The sequence below is a fragment of the Podarcis bocagei genome (genome assembly GCF_964188305.1).
Source record: "Podarcis bocagei genome assembly, chromosome: 8".
NCBI classification, from domain to species: Eukaryota; Metazoa; Chordata; class Lepidosauria; order Squamata; family Lacertidae; genus Podarcis; species Podarcis bocagei.
The window spans coordinates 5,601,910-5,624,167 of NC_138133.1; the positions used below are offsets into that span (position 1 = coordinate 5,601,910).

The window sequence follows — 22,258 nt, forward strand, 5'->3', positions numbered from 1 at the left end:
ACAAGAAATAAACTGCCTCCCTCTTTTCTTGGTGCAGCCTTCTTTTGGTTATGTTAGCATAAAAGTTCTCATTAACAGCTGATAGGAAAACTATATTCCAGATGGTTTCTATTGTGCTAATAATGCTCTGCTCGCAACTTAACTTGGCATATGCTGGAAAGCACCTAGCATCATATGGAACACTCTCAGGATGGATATACACTGATCTGAGAAAATGCAAAAAAACCCCAACACAGTGTAATATAGCTCTCAGCTCAGTTTCCCATTAATGATGGATTGCTGCTCTACAATGCCCTCTGGTGTCACATTTGTATAACGAATTTTTGACGTTATAACTGACCAGTGTAGATTAGTCCTCAGTCTACATATTGTTTTGTTAGAAAGGTATCTTAAAGTGGGCAACCATAAATCAGCAAAAATATGATTAAATGTGACTGCACTTAAAGTACACTATACCAAAACCAACAGCAAAAGAAACTGGAGGAAAGCATTATGGATTTATTTAGACAACACAGCTGAAGGTAAAAACAAAACAAAAAGAGATAATTCAGTTTGAATGGCATGGGGGGAGGGTGTTCCAGAGGGTCAGTGCCACTGTGGAGAAGGCTCATTTCTGCAATATTGCAAGGCAGCAATGCAATAGCCATGGATTAGAAGAATAACAACCTAGAAACAAACCAGTAACCAGTACAGTTCATTAAGAGTAGGGAAGACATGTATAATAAATGGAAGGACGGGTAACCAAGGATGAACACAGGCAAGTAGCTCTGAATTCTCTGGGCAGTTGTCAGGAAAGCTAATGTTACGAAGGAGCTGAGGCTGGTGAGGAAGAAAAGGGGCTTTTCCAGGTAAGGATGGTGAAATGGTAACAGACGACAAAAAGAAGGCAGAACTGATCCTCTCCTGTTTTGCATTTATCTTCTCCCAAAGGGGAACTGTGTCCAACCCTACATAAGCAGCAGGACGGATGTCTGGGGTGCAGGAGTGCAGTCCAAGATAGATTAGTAGTTGGTCAAGGATGACCTAGTTGTGTTAAATCAGTTCAAGTCTTCAGGGACAGATGAATTGCTGATAGTTTTTCAGAAACCTTCTATCAACAGTGATAAATTTTAGAGAGCAGGTGAGTTGTTACAGGCCTGGAGACGGGCAAATGTCACTCCAGTCTTTAAAAAAAGGGGGGGGGATCTGGGAAATTTGAGTCTATTCCATCTGACTTTGAGTCTAAGGAAAATATTAGAAGATTACAAAGAGGTCATTTTGTAAGCATATTGAAAACAATGCAGTGATTAGTAGAAGAGAACATGGATTTGTTAAAAATAAATCCTGCCAGACTAATCTTATATCCATTTTTTGTGGATGCTCTTGATGCGATTTGTCTTGACTTCAGGAAAAAAATTAACAAAGTCCATGATCTTTTGGTTAGCAGGTTACATATATGCAAACTAGATGATCTGGTGGATTCATAGCTGGTTGGAAAACTGTAATCAAAGAGTGCTCATCAGTATTTCCACATCAAATAAAAGTGTGGTTTTGAGTGGGGGGGCAGCAGGGCTCTGTCCTGGGACAGATACTCTACACCGTGATATGATATGATATGAATATATTTTATTGAAAAGGTTTCAGTTATAAAGAAATAAAGTGATGCAAAGAAAAATGGAAGAAAAAAAAAACAGGCACAAAAATGTGCAGAAAATATATATGAATATATACAATATACGGAAAATACCCTAACCCATACATTCTTTTATCACTTTCATGTGATTATTTGAATACATATGTATATATTAATAGTCTACTGCATTTTGTATAAACTCATTCCAAATATTGCCATATTTATCCAAACAAACCGTTATATGAAAATTATATGAACAGATGGAAGGAATCCTTACCAGATTTGCAGATGGCACAAAATTAAGTAGGGTAGTTAACACCTCTTAAGACAGGAATAAAATTCAAAATAGCCATGATAGGCAAACAAAAACAAAAACAAACAAAATAGGCAATGAATGAATAAATAAATAAATAAAATGCATCTGGAGGATATCTAGTTTTGCAATTTTGTACATGTGGAAAGACTCACATTCATGAAATTCATCACAAGCAGAACATGAGTCAGCAGGACTCTCCTCCCAGACAAAAAAGTGGCAATTATTTCCAACTAATGGGAAGTAATAGTTCCAGGGTTTTTTTACTGCACTAGTTAGATCTCACCTGGACTACTATGTCCAGTTCTGGACACCACACTTTAAGAATAACATAGATAGCCCCCTAGAATTCTGGCAGCAGGTGGGGGGACTATCTTGTTGGATCTATTTGTTGCAGATACTTTAGCTGTACATCTCCTGTACAAAGAAGGGCTTATACCAGATGATCTACAAGGATCCATCCATCTCTGTGATGCACAGTTCTGTGATACTATGTACACAGTTCCCATTCTGAAGTTTTCCTACTGAGTAGGGTGTCTCATGTTTCTTGTTTAGCTTGAATGAATAAGTCAGTGAGACATAGAATAATAGAATTGAAGAGTTGGAAGGGATCCAACTCTTTCCCCAGTAATAACCAGCTGTACAAATATAAGATGGGCGATACATGGCTTACATGTGAAAAGGATCCAGGGGTCTTAGTGGACCACAAGCTTAACATTATTTGTGAAGCAGCAACAAAAAAATAAAAATAAAAGCTAATGCTATTCTAGGCTGCATCAACAGAAGTATAATGTCCAGATCAAGGGAAGTAATAGTACAACTCTATTCTGACTTGTTCAGACCACACTTGGAATACTGTGTCCTGTTCTGGGTGTCACAATTTAAGAAGGATGTTGACAAGCTGGAATGTGTGCAGAGGAGGCCAAGCAGTGTGATAAAAGTTCTGGAAACCAAGCTTTATGAGGAATGGTTGAAGGAGCTGGGTATGTTTAGCCTGGAGAAGAGGAGACTGAGAGAAGATGACTGATAGGTGATAGCCATCTTCAAATATCTTAAGGGCTCTTACATGGAAGATGGAGCATACATTCCAGAGGGTAGGACCTGAACCGATGGCATCAAGTCACAAGAAAGGAGAGTCCAATGAAACATCAGGAAGAACTTTCTGACAGAGCTGTTCAACAGTCAGACTCCCTCAAGGGGCTGTGAGTTCTACCTTCCTGGGAGGTTTTTAAGCACAGGTTGGATGGCCATCTGTCATGGATGCTTTAGTTGAGATTCCTGCATTGCGGAGGTGGGAATAGATGACCCTTGGTGTTGCCTCCAACTCAACAATTCTATGATTCCATGATTCTATCCCAAGGGTCAACTAGCCCAACCCCCTCCTGGGTGCAGGAAATAAACATCTAAAGTGCCTTACTGACAACTCTGATATATAAAATACAGGTTATGAGAATACACCTTATGAAATATTATAAACATTGCTATAGAAGATTATATTAATGCTGTTTGGAAAGTCACAAAGTCTATGGGAATCATATCATAGCTTGAGCACAAGGTGGTGCTATTACACAACACAGAACAAATAATCAAGGAGCAGCAATTGCGGTCTGAAGTCTGTAACCACCAGACAAAGGAATCTCAGCGAGAAAGGAAGCAGATCACCATTACAAGCAAATCTATAGAAATTTCATGTGGAAATAGGCACCATATCCATTTCTAGATTTAAAAATACAAAAGTTTACCTTGCAAACTTACAATGGACAATCAACTTTGGCAGTTGTCTTAGAAAGAATCGTCACGTGTTTCAGATCTGAGAGAAGAGGCTGCGAATATGGAAATAAATCACAACAGCAGGCAAGTTGTGTCTTTTTTTCTATATCTCTGTGCATGTGTGGCAATGTGTGAGTCCTTTCGCTATTCAGTGGTGGAGGAAAAGAAAAGTGGGTCTCTGGTGGCAAATGTGCTGAAGGATTTGTTTTTTTTTTATATAAAATTTTTATTGGGTTTTCACGTTTTAATAGACATACAAACATAAAAAGACACAATAAAACACGTATAATTTCATAAGCTTACTTTCATTCCCTTCTTTCCTTGACTTCCCCACACCCCCCTTTCCACCTTCCAATTTCCTTAATTGTCTCAGCAAATTATTTTCTCCCGTCTCTTAAATGTTATTCTTGTCTTTTCTTAAAGTTTATTACTTTTTCTTGGCCCAATTTTGCTTATCAAGCTTTATACATTAAGTACTTTCTCTAGAGTCGGCCTAAATTCTCTCCCACAAATTCCCTCCTTAAAATGTTAAACCAAAAATCATATATTCCCTTTCTAAATCTCAGATTTTCACTACTCTACTCTCCCCTCCCCCCTTCCCCGGTTTCCGTCCCTTCCCAAACCAATGTCCTTAAAGAAAAGAAACCATTTTAGCCCGGATTTCTCACATCCGAGGCCCTTAAGCCCCAGTTAGTCTCTCTCCACCAGTTTTGTTGGCAGTCCATTTTGTTGACCTTCTCTTCTCGAGGGGGTTCTGCCATCCACCCCTCGTATTTCCCTCTTTCCAAGTCAACCAGGAGCAATTTCTGGCCAGGATCAATCAGTCTCCCATACTCCAACCTAAAGAAGAAGTCCCGATCATAAATGTCTGTTTTTTTATAATCCAATATTCGAGTTATTCCAGGGGCTTCTTCCTTTATCTTTCTCTCCTTCTGCAGATTTGTAATCCACTGGTCATCTTCTTTACTTCCCTTGTTTCCAAAGGTTACAGGCTCTTGGTTGGTTTTTTCCACTTGCATTTCCTCTCCTCTCTCTTCTTCTTTTTCCCCCAGCTCCAAGATTATCTTTTCTTCTGCAGCTGCAGAGTTTTTTTCCATCCACTTTGTGTCATCAACAGAGTTGTTTAGTTCAAGATTGAAGGTCATCAATTGTTCAGTCATAAGAGTACTGTGCTCTTGTAGAGTTCCCACAAGACAAAACATTCTTTTTATCTCCGCCCATACTTTCCCTTCTGCAGCCATTGCAATGTCTTTAGTTCCCTCCAGGGGGATTTCCATCAATTCCTTTCCAACAGTCCGTTACTTTGTTGTTCACAGTCACCTTGTTTCCAATCAGTTCACTTTTAATGTAGCACTTTTAATCCAAAAAAATATTATTAACACAGTTCCAATCTTTAATCTCCCGTTTGACAGCTCTTTTGACAGCTGTCAAACTCCTTGTTCTTTTCCTCGGGCTCACACACAGGGCACTTCCCGGGTCTAGGGGGGGGGGGTCAACCCAAAAAGAAGACCTCTGAAATTCCTCTCTTTTCCTCTCCAGCGCAAATACTTCTTAGTCCAATTTATGAAAGTTATCTATTTAAACACCAGCGTCTTTTCCGACCTAGTGATCTCTCTTTGCTTTAGGTCCTTTAGTGGGGGGGGGGGAGTGTGGACTTCCTTTTTAACACGTCCTTTTTAACAAGGATTTGACTTCCTTTTTAACAAGGATTTGAGAGTAGATGCAAAGGAGCTGTCTGCTCGGAGAGCCCGGCTGGTTTCTAAGAGCTCCAAGCAGTATTTCCAGCTGGAGCCTCATTCTGGGGATTTGATATTAAAGGACAAAATAGATCGAGAATCCCTGTGTGGTCAGAATGATCCTTGTCTTCTATTCTCTGAAATCTTGCTGGAAAACCCATGGCAGCTGCATAGAATTGAAATTCAGATAGAGGATGTGAATGATAATTCCCCAACATTTTCCACAAATCAAATCCTATTTCAAATATCAGAGCACATTCCAACAAATACACGATTCCCTTTGGAAACAGCTCAGGATTCAGACCAAGGAGAAAATGCTATCCAGAGCTACACCCTTAGTCCTAATGAACATTTTAGGCTGGATGTGCAAAGACAAACTGATGGTACCAACTATGCAGAACTGGTGTTAGAGAAACCACTAGACCGTGAGGTGAATCCACAGATTTCCCTTATTCTGTCAGCAGTTGATGGAGGGACCCCAAAAAGAACTGGAACAGTGCAAATTATTATTGATGTTCTGGATGCCAATGACAATGTGCCTCAGTTTGATCAATCTGTGTACAAAGTGACACTAATGGAAAACAGCCCATTGGATACACTGGTCACAAGAGTTGAAGCCAGTGACAAGGATATCGGTGCCAATGGTCTCATCACTTACACTTTCAGCCAAGTGCCAGAAAAGGTGCTGAGATTGTTCAAGTTAAATAAACACAATGGAGAACTTATTCTCAAAGGAACACTTGATTATGAGGAAATTAGTAAGTATGAGATGCACATCAAAGCCACAGATGGAGGGGGACTTTCTGCTTACTGCAAAGTCATTGTAGAGATTGAGGATGAGAATGACAATGCTCCAGAGATTACCATCACATCCATCACCAGTCCCTTACCTGAGGACTCTCCCCCAGACACAGTGGTGGCCCTCTTCAGTGTCACAGACATGGACTCTGGAGACAGTGGTAGAATTGCCTGCACCACTGAAGTCAACCTGCCATTTGTGCTCAAACCCACCGAGAACAACTATTACCGGCTGGTGACCCAACAGCCACTGGACAGAGAACAAGCCTCTGAGCATAACATCACCATCACAGCCACTGACAGGGGCTCTCCTAGACTCAGTTCCACAAGAATACTTCATGTTGAAGTGTCAGATGTCAATGACAACCCTCCAGTCTTTGAAAAGCCCTTCTATGAAATGAAATTAAGGGAAAACAATATTCCTGGTCTTCTGATCAATTCGGTCCATGCTGTTGATCTGGACACAGCGCAGAATGCCAAAGTGACCTACTCGCTTTTGCCTGGGAAGGTCAATGATGGCCCCACATCCTCTTACATCTCCATCAACTCTGAAACGGGGAACCTGTATGCCATCCGGTCTCTGGATTATGAGGAAGTACAAGATTTCCAGGTGACGGTGAGGGCTGTGGATTCAGGTTCCCCTCCACTGAGCTCCGAAGTTCCCATCCGCGTTCAGGTCGTGGATGAAAATGACAATGCCCCCTTCATCCTCTACCCTCTCCAGAATGGCACTTCCCCCTCGAATGACCTGGTTCCCCGAGGGGCAGAGACTGGCTACCTGGTCACCAAGGTGGTGGCTGTGGACAGGGATTCTGTGCAGAACTCTTGGCTTTCCTACCAGCTGCTGAAGGCCACAGAGCCGGGTCTGTTCACGGTGGGGGCCCAGAATGGAGAAGTGACCACCCTGAGGCCGGTCAGCAACCGAGACAGCTTCAAGCAGAATCTGATTGTGGTGGTCCGAGACAACGGCCATCCTCCCCAGTCCACCTCTGCCACGCTCAGAATCCTTCTAGTGGACGGCTTCTCTGACCCGTATCTGAAAAGTGTGGCTCTCCCAAAGGAGGAAACAGCGGAGGAGGAAGACCCCAGCCTGACGATGTATTTGATCATCTGCTTGGCTGCCATCTCAAGCATCTTTCTCATTTCTGTGGTGGCGTTTGTTGTAATCAAGTTGCAGAAACGTGAAAAGTTCATAGGAACCTACAACTCTGGAGCCAATTTCCCGGTGGGACCTGATTCCCAGGAGATCTCTGCAGATTCTGGTGCTGGATCTCTATCCCAGACTTACAACTATGAGGTGTGCTTAGCTGGTGGGTCTCTGAACAGCGAGTTCAGGTTTCTCAGGCCCCTGTTTCCTGTTTTCTCTGTGGAGCCTCCTAACACTCAGCTGAATCCAAGGAGTTCCAATGATTCTGAAGGAGTCCCAAGTCATGCAGGTGAAAGTCAACATATCCTCCAGGTGAGAGTACCATTTGAATCCCTTTTGTATGGTTTCATTTCAAACTGTATCTGCTACTTTCTTGATGAATATTATCCTTTGTTTCTTCCAGAATAAATGAAACATAACCTCAAGTATTCCTCTCAAAACATCAGAAATTATAGTTTCTTATTTTCTTCAGTTTGAGTACTATGTTGTATTTTCCATAAAAATATCGTATTGATCTTTCACATCATTCACATTATGTCATTATGTGATACCTTACTACATGAGTTTATATATCACTATGAATCCTATTCCCTTTCTCTTCTCAATAGAAGTGGCCAGTCGATGACGTATTGCCGAAAAACTGAGAGGGATATAATAGACTTTTTGGAGAAAATATACAATATTGCAACTGAGGGAGAACCTCCATGATTTCTTTTGAAAAACTGCATGTTGTTACAGTTCTTCTTTAGAAAATATATCTGCATAGTGCATTCTAAGATTAAAAGATCGCCATGCTTACGGATGGCTCACAAAATGTCAGCATTTTAAAGTGCATTTATTCTAATATACCCATTTTTGTTTACAATTTCCCTTAATATAATGCAATGTTTATGCATTTCTATTCACACTTTCCCTGATATACACATTCCTGCACACATTTTCTGCTTGGAAAATTGCACTGCAAAATTTGGAGAAGTATGGATTTTGAAGGACAGTTGCGTTTCAAGTCTCAAATAGTTTTTGGAAGTGTGGGTTAGGTGGTGAACTGAATTTCTCCCCCTCCCTTATGCTTAACAGGACTAAAAAGAAACAGACTGAAATACATGTAAGCAATGAGAGGTTTTCAACAAGAAGCAAGTCTTCATCTTTATGGGCATATTATCATAATTTCCCCAACAGAGTACCAGTAAAGCAAAGCCTTTTCTGTTAGGTATATCATTCAATGAGTATCCATTAATCGAAGAATACAGAATTGGTGGGGAGGCTTATTCGCGTTTCAGTCTGCAGACCATGAATATAAAATAGAGTAAAATGAAAAGTGCCTTTTGGACACTCCTTTTCTTTTTATTTGTGGCTTTGAGGACGGCAGCTCTCATTCCAAAATCAGAAGTAAAGGTAGAAGGGCTTCACAAACTGTTCATTTGCAAGACAACCATAGGATGAAAAACAACCACAGCAGTAAGAAAGGCAAACAAAGTGCATTTTAAAATAAGGGAATAAGAAAATCCATGAACAGAAATAGCTAATAAATATAGACCAATTTGACTCAGAAGAACGCATCTTCCTTTTAATAATTGTGGCCTAGTTTTTATTGCTACAACAAGGAACTTGGCTATATTTTCCTCTCTTCTTAGGGTTGGAGTCTACCATTAAAACTGAAATACAGAATTCCTCTGCATTTCCCAAATGTAGAGAAAGTGTTGGTGAGATAAACAGGGATCTCATATCCCTATAAAATGCAGTATAGGAGAACGTGAGCAGATGTTTTGACTGAACCGTTTTTGCAAGGGCAAACTCTCAAGTGCCAAAGCAGCCTTGTAAGCTGACTTATACAAAGTCAGAGATATAACTGTTGATGCCAAAGCACCCAACCTAGCCATTGGAAATCACCTTTTGTATCTAGGGGTATTTAATATTTAAATACCAAGCAAGTTGATAATTACTACTAGGTTGCAGACTAAGGTAAAGTGGTATGCAAACTCCTTTTGTCACGGCTAATGAATTTTGCAAGTTAAGATCTTGAAGTCTGTGTTAACCCAAGTGGCAGCAGATGGGGTAGTGAATAGGCAACAGTGTTAACACCATTGTTGTTGTTAGCCAAAAACAGAAGTGTTTATCAACAAAGCCAGGGATAGGTAGCCCAAACCTGCTGAGGTCAAGATAAATATAGGCAACGGCTAGGAACTGATTGCTATTGTTTTCCAAGAACAAATACCTGCTTCGGTTGTAAGACTACATTGGAGACACATCTTGGAACACAGAAAAGTATTTCTTGGTTTCTCAAAGAAGTGGTTTGTGTTGTCTAAGGATTCATTAATCCCCAGCATTCAATCTTGAACTGCATACATAATCTTGGTAAACACTTTGGCTTTGTACACCTTCAAAACTGAAGCTGTATGACGACTGTCTTTTGTATAGTACAACCTCAGTAGTGCAGCAAGACTATTCAGTGCAGACAATACAGTGTTTTGTATCTGATGCGACCGGGACACAATGGACCAAAAAGTAATTCCAGTATTTAAAATTATTGACTTGCACTATTACATGCTCACTGATGGCTCATTTATATTTTTCTTTGGAAAAATAATCACTTTTTGTTTTATCATAGTTGACTGCCAACTGTTTTGTCTTGCAGTAGCTTGAGAATTTAGACTTCAGTCTTTTCAGATTCACCTAAAGTTGTGAAGGGTAGTACAGCATGATCTGTATATGAATGAACGAATCTTTATTTGCATCAGCCATCGGCCATCACAACAAAACAACAATACCGTATACATAGAATAGAAATAAAAAGTCAATTATATCAAATACATTTTAGGGTTTTGAATCAGTCGTCAAATAGTGGATCTTATTCTAATTGCCCCAGCCAAAAACCTTGCAACCTTTGCTGTCACCTGGTCATCTTGATCTGCCAAGAGAAAACACACTGTGGCAGTGGCTGGGTGATCCAGAATGGACAATAAAAGAGGGGTGATAACCTCATCTCTCAAGTCTTCATAAAGAGTGCAAGCCAGAAGGGCATGCGCCACCGATTCATTACTGCCATCTCCACAGGGACATGATCTGTATATAGAACCAATGACATTTCTGTACCAGTCAATATAGGCAAGTGGTACACTTGAGCATATAGTTCAGGAAAGAGATCATTCAAATAAATATTAAAAAACAAAGGGGCTAGAAAACATCTCTATGTTACCCCACATGCAGACCCTCCAAGTTTCCCTATTTTCAAGGAACAGCCCTGATTTAGAGAAACTGTCCCGGTTTCTGATTTGATCCCAGAATGTCCCACTTTTCCTTGGGATGACCCTACTTTCATTGGAGAAATGTTGGCGGGTATACACATGCCGTTAGAATGGGGTTCCTAACATCACCCTTGGAATTACATCTAACCTGCACTTTTGAACTGCTGTATAGCTGCCTTTTTTATTATTCAGCCACATGGTGGCAGCAGAGGCATATGCATTGATTGGAACTCAGGATTTTGTTTTGTGAAAAATCCCTCCGGAAGATCACAGGAATATTTGAAACAAGAAGACAGCTAAGAAGACGGTCTGTGAGAAAATATATAACATTCAGTACAGCAAAGCCATCAGCACTGCAGCACCAAATTTACTTCCCCAAAAACAGAGATGGTCACTGGATGAGAGTCAGAAAGTGAATATATTGGCCAGAAATTGAAGAGGCAAACCTTGAACCATGGGAGACTGCTTCAGGAGAAAACAAGGTCTGTATCTTTTTCTTTTCCTTTGTTTTCCTGGAGCATTGTGTGTTTCAAGCCATTATTCTGTGCCTGAAGAAAAGAAAACTGGGTCTTTGGTGGCTAATGTGCTGCAGGATTTGAAATTGGGAACAGGGGAGCTCTCTGCTCGCAGAGCCCAGCTAGTGTCCAAAAGCGCTAAGCAATATTTCCACCTTGATACCCACTCTGGAAATCTGCTGATAAGCGAAAAAATAGACCGAGAAGCTTTATGTGGCCAGACTGATCCTTGCTTACTTCTCTCACAAATTGTGCTGGAAAACCCATTAGAGCTCCACAGTATTGTAGTCAGGATAGAAGATGTGAATGACAATGTTCCCAAATTCTCTACAAAGGAATTTGATCTGGAAATTCCTGAAAATGTCTCTCCAAATACACATTTCCCATTGGAATCTGCCCAAGATGAGGACCTGGGAATGAATAACATCCAAAACTACACTCTCAGTCCCAATGAACATTTCATGCTTGATGTTAAAAGTGAAGAAGATGGAAACAAGCATGTGGATCTTGTTCTGGAGAAGCCACTAGACAGGGAGAAGGACTCACACTTTAGACTGACTCTCACAGCTATGGATGGAGGGAAGCCACAGAGAACAGGCACAGTTCAAATAAATATTGATGTTCTTGACATCAATGATAATTCCCCACAGTTTACTCATTCTGAATATAAAGTAAAGTTAAAGGAAAACAGCCCACGGGGTACTCTGGTCTCCAAAGTGGAAGCTACAGATTTGGATTTTGGTTCAAATGCACAGATCACCTACTCATTCCACCGGATGCCTGAAAAAATAAATAATTTGTTCCACCTAAATGAAATCACTGGGGAAATCACTGTTTTAAATCAAGTTGATTTTGAAAAAGAAACCAGGTATGACATGAAAATTAGAGCAACAGATGGAGGGGGCCTTTCAGGGCACTGCAAGGTTTTGGTAGAGATTGAGGATGTGAATGACAATGCACCAGAAGTGTCGGTCATATCCATCACTAGTCCTTTGGCAGAGGATTCTCCCCTGGAGACACTTGTGGCTCTCTTCACTGTCACAGATCGAGACTCCGGAGACAATGGCAGAACTGTGTGCTCTGTGGAGACAAACCTTCCCTTTGTCTTAAAACCCACAATGGATAACTATTACCAGCTTGTGGTCCAAAGTCCCTTGGACAGAGAGAAGGTCCCAGAATATAATATCACCATCACAGCCGTAGACCAGGGCTCCCCCAGGCTGACTTCAACAAGAGTTATTAATGTTCAGATCTCAGATGTCAATGACAACCCTCCAGTATTTGAAACGTCTTCATGTGAAATGCAGATACGGGAAAACAATATTCCAGGACTGCTCATTGGCTCAGTCCGTGCTGCTGATCTGGACACTGAGAAGAATGCCAAGGTCACCTACTCCCTTTTGCCTGGGAAGGTCACTGATGGCCTTGTGGCCTCTTACATCTCGGTCAACTCTGAAAGCGGAAATCTGTATGCCCTCCGATCTCTGGATTATGAGCAAATCAAAGATTTCAAAGTGACGGTGAGGGCTACAGATGGAGGGTCTCCTTCCCTCAGCTCAGAAGTTACTGTCCGAGTCGTAATCCTAGACGAAAACGACAACGCTCCCTTCTTCCTCTACCCTCTTCAGAACAGCACATCCCCCTGCAATGAGCTGGTCCCCAAGTCGGTGGAGGCCGGCTACCTGGTCACCAAGGTGGTGGCTGTGGATGGAGATTGTGGCCAGAACTCGTGGCTTTCCTATGAGCTGCTGAAGGCCACAGACCCTGGTCTTTTCAGCATAGGAGCCCAGAATGGGGAAGTGAGAACCAGGAGAGCCCTGAGCGAGCGAGACACCAGCAAGCAGAGACTCCTGATAGTGGTCAGGGACAACGGGCTCCCTCCCCAGAGCAGCACTGCCATGCTCCATGTCCTTCCTGTGGGTGGCTTTTCGGATCCTTATATGAAGGCTGTGGAGGTCAGTAAAGAGGAACACAAAGAAGATGGGACCTTGACCTTGTACTTGGTGATCTGCCTGGCTGCAGTCTCCTTTGTGTTCCTCGTTTGCATTGTTTCCTTTGCTGCCATCAAGATCTGCAGGAGGGATCCCAGGGAAAGTTTTATCGCTGCCCCTCCTCACTTCCCACCTGCCAGACCCGACATCCCAGAAAACTGTGGCGATTCTCAGAGCGGGTCTCTTTCCAGGAGTTACCACTACGACGTTTGCTTAACCGGTGGGTCCTTGAGCAGCGAGTTCAGGTTCCTCAGGCCCCTCATTCCTGTTTTTTCTGTGGGGGACCCAAACCTCAATGTGAACCAGACCCCTCCATCTGCTTCCCAAGATATTCCCGATGCTTTGGAGAGCAGGAAGCCAGTGGAACAGGTGAGAGAGATTAGTGTTTTTAATACAAATAGAAAAAATGAAATCATTTCTCATTTATCTCCATATTATTCTCTGTTGAAATGATTCATAGTGGCTTGATTGAAAAGTGGATTTGGAGATTTGTGAAGAAAAAAAATTCACTCAGCACCTGCCATCTTTCTAGCTAGTTCAACTTTTCCATTCCCTATCTCCTCTTTCTTCCACCCATCACTTATTCAAGACAATTCTTTCGCATGTATCGTTGAGCTTTTATGTGAGCCTTTTTGCACATAACTGTTAGTGTATATAAATGCATGTATGAAACCTGATTAGATCAGAGTTCCCAGATACACAATGTTTAGACATGCAGTTACATTAAGGGAGATATATAATCCACACTTTTATTGCAGCTGTCATACTTGATGCATATGTAGTGGAACCATTCTAAGCTTTCAGTTGTAGATTCTTTGAATCTTATGAATCTTTCCTGTGAAAGAATTAGATAAAGTATTGCTATCTCCAAAGAATCACTTCCACAAAATAGGCTGACATCCCTCCAGTCCCTGCAAGAAAATTGCACAATCCTTGCTCTCCAAGTAAAGTACTCTGAAACAAAGATGATCAGGAATGCAAACGAGTACTTGGTCAGTACAGCTGCACAAGACAGCAAAATCTAAATGAAAATTCTAGGCTGTGCTTGATCCCTAATATGAAGAGTCAAATATGATTGAATAATCTCACCTGCTCACCCACTCACATCTCGGTGGTCTCTGGTCCTTTCTTGGAAAATATGGAAATGTCTGCTGCCACAGACGTTATAAGAGGTATGATGATGAAATGCATATCTCCATGAGTTCAGAGCTATGTAAACTTGGAAGTCTCTCTCTAAAACATCAGCAGACGTGGCACATTCATCTGACAAGCAGGCAAAAGCAAATGAAAGCTTATTTATTCAATAATCACTCCAACCCAATGCAAACCATTCCTCTGGGTTCACTCTACATTTGGAGGATGGAATGGGATCATGCTCCTGGTCGTGACACTGACATCACTGTGTGCTTCTGGTCCATCTGCATCTTCTCCAGCCACAGTGCTGAAGTTCTGGAAATGGGACCTGCACATGGAATGGTGCGTGTGCTTAGGTGCTCCACATGACTTCAGATTTTGCTAGTGCAGGGTTCCTAATCATATGGGGTACCTAGATGTGTCCTGCTGTGTAGCTCTGCTGGCTCCACCTCTTGACATCTTTCAAAGGATAGATGGGGAAATATCTTTGACTCGGATTTTTTTCAACTCATCAGTAGGAATCTGCACAAACTTGTACTTTCCCAGTCTTATTTGAGAAGTGGGCTTTGGGGGGGAGGGGGGCTCTTATTTTGCTTTATTTTTTCCATTTATTGTTATTTTTGAAATAACAATTGCAATTACTGTAGGTAAGGAGCCATGTTTTATGTTGTTTTTATTTAGCTTTCCAGCAGTTTTATTTGGCTGTTGCTTTCTCGTATGCAATCATATTTATTTTTTCCTGATTGCCTCTTATGTAGACTGCTTAGAGGTGTCTTTTTATATTAAGCAGTGCCATTTTTAATCAATAAACAAACGAGTAAAAATAATGATAAGTAATTCCCAGGGGTGTTCTTGAGGGAATGCATAGCTGACCCCCATATTTTCCCCACGCTGGGAATGATGCTACATCATGATGTAGTGTGATTCCGAGGTGCATTCTGTCCCAGGAAAGAAGCCAAGCTCCAATCTGAAGCAGCAGCGAGCCCTCTTTGTTTTTGTGAAAGAAAGTCAGACAGACAGACAGACAAACTCTTATTCACCTTGAAAATGTAAGAAGCCCTCCATCATTGCTGAATATCTGCCTCCCCCCCCCCCGATTAATGGTGAAAATGTGTGGAGAGTGATAATCTAGATTTAATTTTTTTAAAAAAAAACTTCTCTGCATATTGTCTGGTGAGAACAGACTAAATAATGGAGTTTCACAGGTGGTGAGTGTTATGTACTGAAGTTCTCACCCTGGGCCAGCAGGGGGATACTGTAGATAGTTCAGGTCCACATATGCAAATAAGGGATTGAAAGGGACGTTCAGTGATTGGATAGTTACAGAAAATGGTTACTGTTGCGTTCTAGTGGAGCTCTATATAAGCAGGCTGGCTGAACCTTTCAGTTCAGTTCTGTTCTGGACTGTGAATAAACAAGAGCTGTTTGAAGAATCGCTGTGTCGTCTGATATGTTCGCCCACAACTTAACAGTGAGAGACTCACCACAGGGAATGGCTGAGACTGTGTCACGTGCAATTGTGCCCCCTGAATGAAGAGAGCAAGACAGGCACCTGATGAGGCAGGTGGTGGAAGCCTTCCTTCTGATAACCTAGGAGTTTAATGGTTAATACCAATTCTAAGAAATGAATGGAGAGAAAAACGAGCTCCTAAAGGGCAGGGATGATCACTATTCCACATTGTTATTATTCTACAGTCACAAAATAAGAAGAAAATATGAAATATGTTTTTGCATCGCTTTTACCTTTCTGCAAAAGCACAACATCAAGTAAAAAACAAATGAATATATTTTCAAAAAAATTCAAATAAACAAAAAATCCCTTTCATATTGTGTATATTTTGTTTTTCTGCAATTATTACTCCAGTGATCAGTGAAAAAACAACAACAAACCAAGATTTATTTATTTTTTAAGATTACTTTGTTTGCTCAGGACATGCGTCTCTACAAAGATCTAAAACTTATTTTGATGCTCAGGGATGGAGATGCCAGGACTTGCTTCTGAAATGTGAGCGGCTGATGCTTGATGGGTGTTATTAGTGATTGTGAGAAGGTTACAAAAGAATTTAGGAATCCTGTCATTGTCAATTAAAGAGTGACAGAGTGTCACTTTAAATTAGGAAGCAGGGGATTTTGACTTGGCATGTAAAATAATTCTATAGCTCAGTCAGGACTCTGATAAGGAGTATAAATATATTTCAGAACAATTTAAAAATCTCTGGAGGACCCAGTAGTCCACTTTCACAACAGATTTTAAAGATCAGAAGCAGAAGCTTTTTAGATTTGGTTGGAAAGGACACCTGCAATGTCCTTTGTTTTTCAACTACAGCTCAAAGGAAAGCCTGCTATAGCGGATCCCACCAGTGCCACCAAAATGTAGCAGATCCCACTGCTGTATACTAATTATGTAACGGATCCCACTACTGTATAACAATTGTGGCGGATCCCACTTACATACCCACTCTATAATATATATATTTTCAACCACCACAGGTGATCTTTTTTGTTTTAGTGAGAGGGGGAAATTAGATACTTGGAGACTCAGGCAGAAGTTGAACAAATGAGAAATATTTAACAGAACAAAGTGACTAAAGCAAAGGATGTATCAGCAGATAATGTTCTTTCAGTAAACATTCAACCTGTTAATAATAATACTCAATCTAATGGAGGTTACAGGTGTCTAACAAAGCACAACTTCTTTTAAACTTCAGATGCCTGCATTCCATTATTACGTTTGAGGTAGGTGTTGTAGGTTTCTAGACTAAATGGTAAATGCTCAGCTTACTTTGAGTTATATAACTTCAGTTTCTTAACTTAGTTGTTGCATGGGTGTTACAGCTTAATACTTTGGTTCTTAAACAAGGTGGTACTTTCTGTCAGTCTTCCAACCTTTTATCAATCACACTCCTGAAATACTTCTAGCAGTAAACAGACGCAGGGGATCACCACACACCTCTTAACTGGCTTGGGATTCTTTTCTATCTAGAAGATCACTCTCCTCCTGAGTGAAATGAGACCCGAGTAGTCTGTATCCTCCTCACAGCTTCTACTTCTCCTGGCTCAAACTCAGCCCTCCAGTAAGCTCCTCTTAAACCAACTCTCCATCTCCATCTAACCACTCCCTCAGAAACGGGTCCTTTTATTCTCCACCCCCTCTGGCTTCGCTGTCATGGTAGCCAATCAGAGAGAGGCTCCAGCCCTCTGGTGGAATTCTGAGGTACTGCACCACCAGACTCTGGTCTGGCTCTGCTGTCCATCACACCTGCCTCTGCCCTGAGCCATCTGCAGATGCTAGAGAACCCAGAAGAAGGGAAAGTATTTGTGGCAACTGCTCTTAAAAGGTATCTAGTATGCCAAGCCAGTAGCTGTAGATGTCGTTTTTGATGGTGACTAAAATATTGCTTCCCAAGAACAGCTCGTGTCTAAAATAGATAGGGAGGAGAATGCTCCTGGCCACAGTTGTCTCCTGAGAACCAAGCAGGCTGGCTAGTGATGATAGGAGTTGTTGTCCAACCTATCTGGAGGGTATCAGTTTGGCAAAGTGTGTCGGGATCTCCGAGAGGAAGCTGGGAGCTACAGAATGCATGAACTCCTTGGTTGGCTTCAAAGTTGCAACTGAACTGCCCAAAGGGCCACTTGTCATTCCTGAGCTGCAGTTTGGCCACCCTTGTAGTAGGAAAACATGAAGCGACTCTACCCACATTCTGCCACCTTCAGCAAACACAACATTTTGCTGGTTATCTTTAAATTTCTTATGGAGCATCAAGCATAAAGATTTGTATATTTTTCCCTGTTTCTGAAGTTCAGGTGAGAGTGCCAATCAGAATGTAGCCAAGGCAGCACTTTCCACAAAGAAGAGGGGAGTCTGTGCACCCAGTTGATCCGTGTGGTAAGCAGAAGGTTTTTAAAAAGAGAGAGAAATGGGGGAGGGGGAATTTCCCCACTCTCCCTCAGTAAAACTGTCCATGAGTACACTGCATGCCCTCAGTTGTTGCCATACCAGAGCTTGCACAGGATATTTCAAAAAGCCGCAGCACAGGTGTCTGTCTGGGGAAGTGAGAAGTGGAACCCTGAGGAGCCGGGGGGGCAATTATATTAGGAAACAGGGGGTGGGAAGCCAATGAGCACCCAGGAGAGGTAATGCAGCTGGAAGAAGCTACCAAGAGGTAGGAGAGAAGGAAGAGAAGATGAAGATGAAGATGAAAAAGAAGAAGGGGAGGGAGAAGAAGAGTTTGGACTTGATATCCCACCTTTCACTCCCCTTAAGGTGTTTCAAAGCAGCTAACAATCTCCTTTTCCCTTCCTCTCCCACAACAAACACTCTGTGAGGTGAGTGAGGCTGAGAGACTTCAGATAAGTATGACTAGGCCAAGGTCACCCAGCAGCTGCATGTGGATGAGCGGGGAAGCGAACCCGGTTCACCAGATTACAAGTCCACTGCTCTTAACCACTACACCACGCAGGCTTCCTGTCGATGCAGTAATGACAACAGTTGCCAGGCAGGAGGAGGTGAAAAGTGAACCAGAAAGTGGATATGGTAGCTGAGGTGTAGCAGGACATGCTCCACAGCAAACTGAAGAAAAGAAATGGGAGACATAGAAGTGGGTGTGGAGGACTGAGCCAGAGGAGGGAAGAAAAAGACAGCCAGGGAAAGGAAAAATATTTGCTGGAGGCCCAACCTGTATGAATCACATTATGAAAATGCGCCTCCTCTCTGAACAACTGTACAGATACCTGCAGCTGAGGATTATACTTCATGCATCTAATGAAGAAGACTTTAGTCCACAAGGACTCATGACATAATAAAACTTGTTAGTGTTTAAGGTGCCACAAGACTCAGCAGCAGGAAGTGACAATCATTAATGAGTACCTCAATGGATTTTGATAAGTCAATGATAATACGCAATAAATATATTAAGCATTGCAAACCTACAGAACCATTTATGGGAGATGTACCATACTTCAAGCACAAGGTGGTGCTATTACACAACATAAAAGAAATAGTCAAGGACCAGAAACTGTTCTCCAGAAGGCCTGTGTCCGCGAGACAAAGGAATATCAAGGAGAAAGACACCACACAATCTTCATTACAAGCAAATATTTAGAAATTGTGGGTGGAAAAGGGACCACAACCATTTCTAGATTTAAATACAGGATAAAGGATTTGTCTTGCAAAAATACACTGGACAATCAACTGTGGCAGTTGTGTTAGAAAGAATCACCCTGCATTTCAGATCTGACTGGAGGTGAGGCTGGGGGAATGGAACTACTTCTCAACCTCAGGCAAGTTATGTTTATTTCCTTATATCTCTGTGCATGCATAGCAATGTGTGAGTCTTTCCGCTATTCAGTGCCAGAAGAAAAGAAAAGTGGGTCTCTGGTAGCGAATGTGCTAAAAGATTTGAAAGTGGATGCAAAGGAGCTGTCTGCTCGGAGAGCCCGGCTGGTTTCTAAGGGCTCCAAGCAGTATTTCCAGCTGGATCCACATTCTGGGAATCTGATATTAAAGGACAAAATAGATCGAGAATCCCTGTGTGGTCAGAATGATCCTTGTCTTCTATTCTCTGAAATCTTGCTGGAAAATCCATGGCAGCTGCATAGAATTGAAGTTCAGATAGAGGACGTGAATGATAATTTCCCCAAATTCTCTAAAAATCAATTCCTTCTTGAAATACCTGAGCAGACCCCTGTGGATATCAGATTTCCTTTGGAGAGAGCAGAAGACCCAGACAAAGGAAAAAATACTGTTCAGAACTACACCCTTAGTCCTAATGAACATTTTAGGCTGGATGTGCAAAGTCACAGTGATGGTACCAACTATGCAGAACTGGTGTTAGAGAAACCGCTAGACCGTGAGGAGAATCCACAGATTTCCCTTATTCTGTCAGCAGTTGATGGAGGAATCCCAAAAAGAACTGGAACAGCACAAATAATCATTGATGTTCTGGATAACAATGATAACTTGCCTCAGTTTCCACAACCTGAGTACAAAGTGAAACTAAAGGAAAATAGCCCATTGGATACACTAGTCACAAAAGTGGAAGCCACTGACAGGGATTTTGGTTCCAATGCTCACATCACTTACTATTTCAGCCAAGTATCAGAAAATGTGTTGAGATTGTTCAAGTTAAATAAACACACTGGAGAACTTACTGTTACAGGGACAATTGATTATGAAGAAAGCACAAATTATGAGATGAAAATCAGAGCTACAGATGGAGGGGGCCTTTCTGCTTATTGTAAAGTCATTGTAGAGATTGAGGATGAGAACGACAATGCTCCAGAGATTACCATCACATCCATCACCAGTCCCTTACCTGAGGACTCTCCCCCAGACACATTGGTGGCCCTCTTCAGTGTCACAGACGTGGACTCTGGAGACAGTGGCAGAACTGCCTGCACCACTGAAGTCAACCTGCCATTTGTACTAAAACCGACGGAGAACAACTATTACCAGCTGGTGACCCAGCAACCACTGGACAGAGAAAAAGTCAGTGAATATAACATTACTATCACAGCCACAGACAGGGGCTCTCCCAGACTCACTTCCACAAGAATACTTCATGTTGAAGTGTCAGATGTCAATGACAACCCTCCAGTCTTTGAAAAGCCATTCTATGAAATGCAGCTAAGAGAAAACAATATTCCAGGTCTTCTGATCAATTCGGTCCATGCTGTTGATCTGGACACAGCGCAGAATGCCAAAGTGACCTACTCGCTTTTGCCTGGGAAGGTCAATGATGGCCCCGCATCCTCTTACATCTCCATCAACTCTGAAACGGGGAACCTGTATGCCATCCGGTCTCTGGATTATGAGGAAGTACAAGATTTCCAGGTGACGGTGAGGGCTGTGGATTCAGGTTCCCCTCCACTGAGCTCAGAAGTTCCCATCCGCGTTCAGGTCGTGGATGAAAATGACAATGCCCCCTTCATCCTCTACCCTCTCCAGAATGGCACTTCCCCCTCGAATGACCTGGTTCCCCGAGGGGCAGAGACTGGCTACCTGGTCACCAAGGTGGTGGCTGTGGACAGGGATTCTGCGCAGAACTCTTGGCTTTCCTACCAGCTGCTGAAGGCCACAGAGCCGGGTCTGTTCACGGTGGGGGCCCAGAATGGAGAAGTGACCACCCTGAGGCCGGTCAGCAGCCGAGACAGCTTCAAGCAGAATCTGATTGTGGTGGTCCGAGACAACGGCCATCCTCCCCAGTCCACCTCTGCCACGCTCAGAATCCTCCTAGTGGACGGCTTCTCTGACCCTTATCTGAAAAGTGTGGCTCTCCCAAAGGAGGAAACAGCGGAGGAGGAAGACCCCAGCCTGACGATGTATTTGATCATCTGCTTGGCTGCCATCTCAAGCATCTTTCTCATTTCTGTGGTGGCCTTTGTTGTAATCAAGTTGCAGAAACGTGAAAAGTTCACAGGAAGCTACAACTCTGGAGCCAATTTCCCGGTGGGACCTGATTCCCAGGAGAACTCTGCGGATCCTGGTGCTGGATCTCTATCCCAGGCTTACAACTATGAGGTGTGCTTAGCTGGTGGGTCTCTGAACAGCGAGTTCAGGTTTCTCAGGCCCCTGTTTCCTGTTTTCTCTGTGGAGCCTCCTAACACTCAGCTGAATCCAAGGAGTTCCAATGATTCTGAAGAAGTCACAAGTCATGCAGGTGAAAGTCAACATGTGGTTCAGGTGAGAGTACCATTTGAATGATTTAATTTCAAATATTTCTCCCTCTAGTTTGATAATAAGTTTTATTAAATTTTCAGTTTTACATTTCCAAATAAACATTTAAAATATCCCATGACTTCCCTTCTCCTTCCATGATTCATTTTTCATATCATACACCCTGTTTTACTATAAGCATTCAAATAAGTTTTCCACTTTTACCTCCATCAAAACTTATTTACTCTATTGTATTCATCTTAGTGCTGCCAGCATTAGCAGTCATTTTTCTTATATTCAGAAAATGTTTTCCACTCTTCTTTAATTTATGTTCTTCTTGCTC

General features: G+C 42.1%; 2 protein-coding genes across 2 annotated transcripts in view; both read left to right on the top strand.

Moving 5' to 3' along the window:
- Positions 1–747: 747 nt before the first annotated feature.
- Positions 748–13,580, top strand: LOC308593604 (uncharacterized protein; the record flags this gene model as incomplete). Its single annotated transcript, XM_081206057.1, has 3 exons — positions 748–757; positions 5,380–7,714; positions 11,093–13,580. The coding sequence occupies 3 exons, from the start codon at positions 748–750 to the stop codon at positions 13,578–13,580; spliced, it is 4,833 nt and encodes a 1,610-aa protein (XP_081062183.1).
- Positions 13,581–19,284: 5,704 nt separating this feature from the next.
- LOC308593575 (uncharacterized protein) overlaps positions 19,285–22,258 on the top strand; it is a 59,553-nt gene continuing 56,579 nt past the window's right edge. Inside the window, exon 1 of the mRNA XM_081206037.1 lies at positions 19,285–21,942. Coding sequence (XP_081062163.1) covers positions 19,519–21,942 — 2,424 coding nt within the window. The 5' untranslated portion in view covers positions 19,285–19,518. The remainder of the gene's footprint in view (positions 21,943–22,258) is intronic.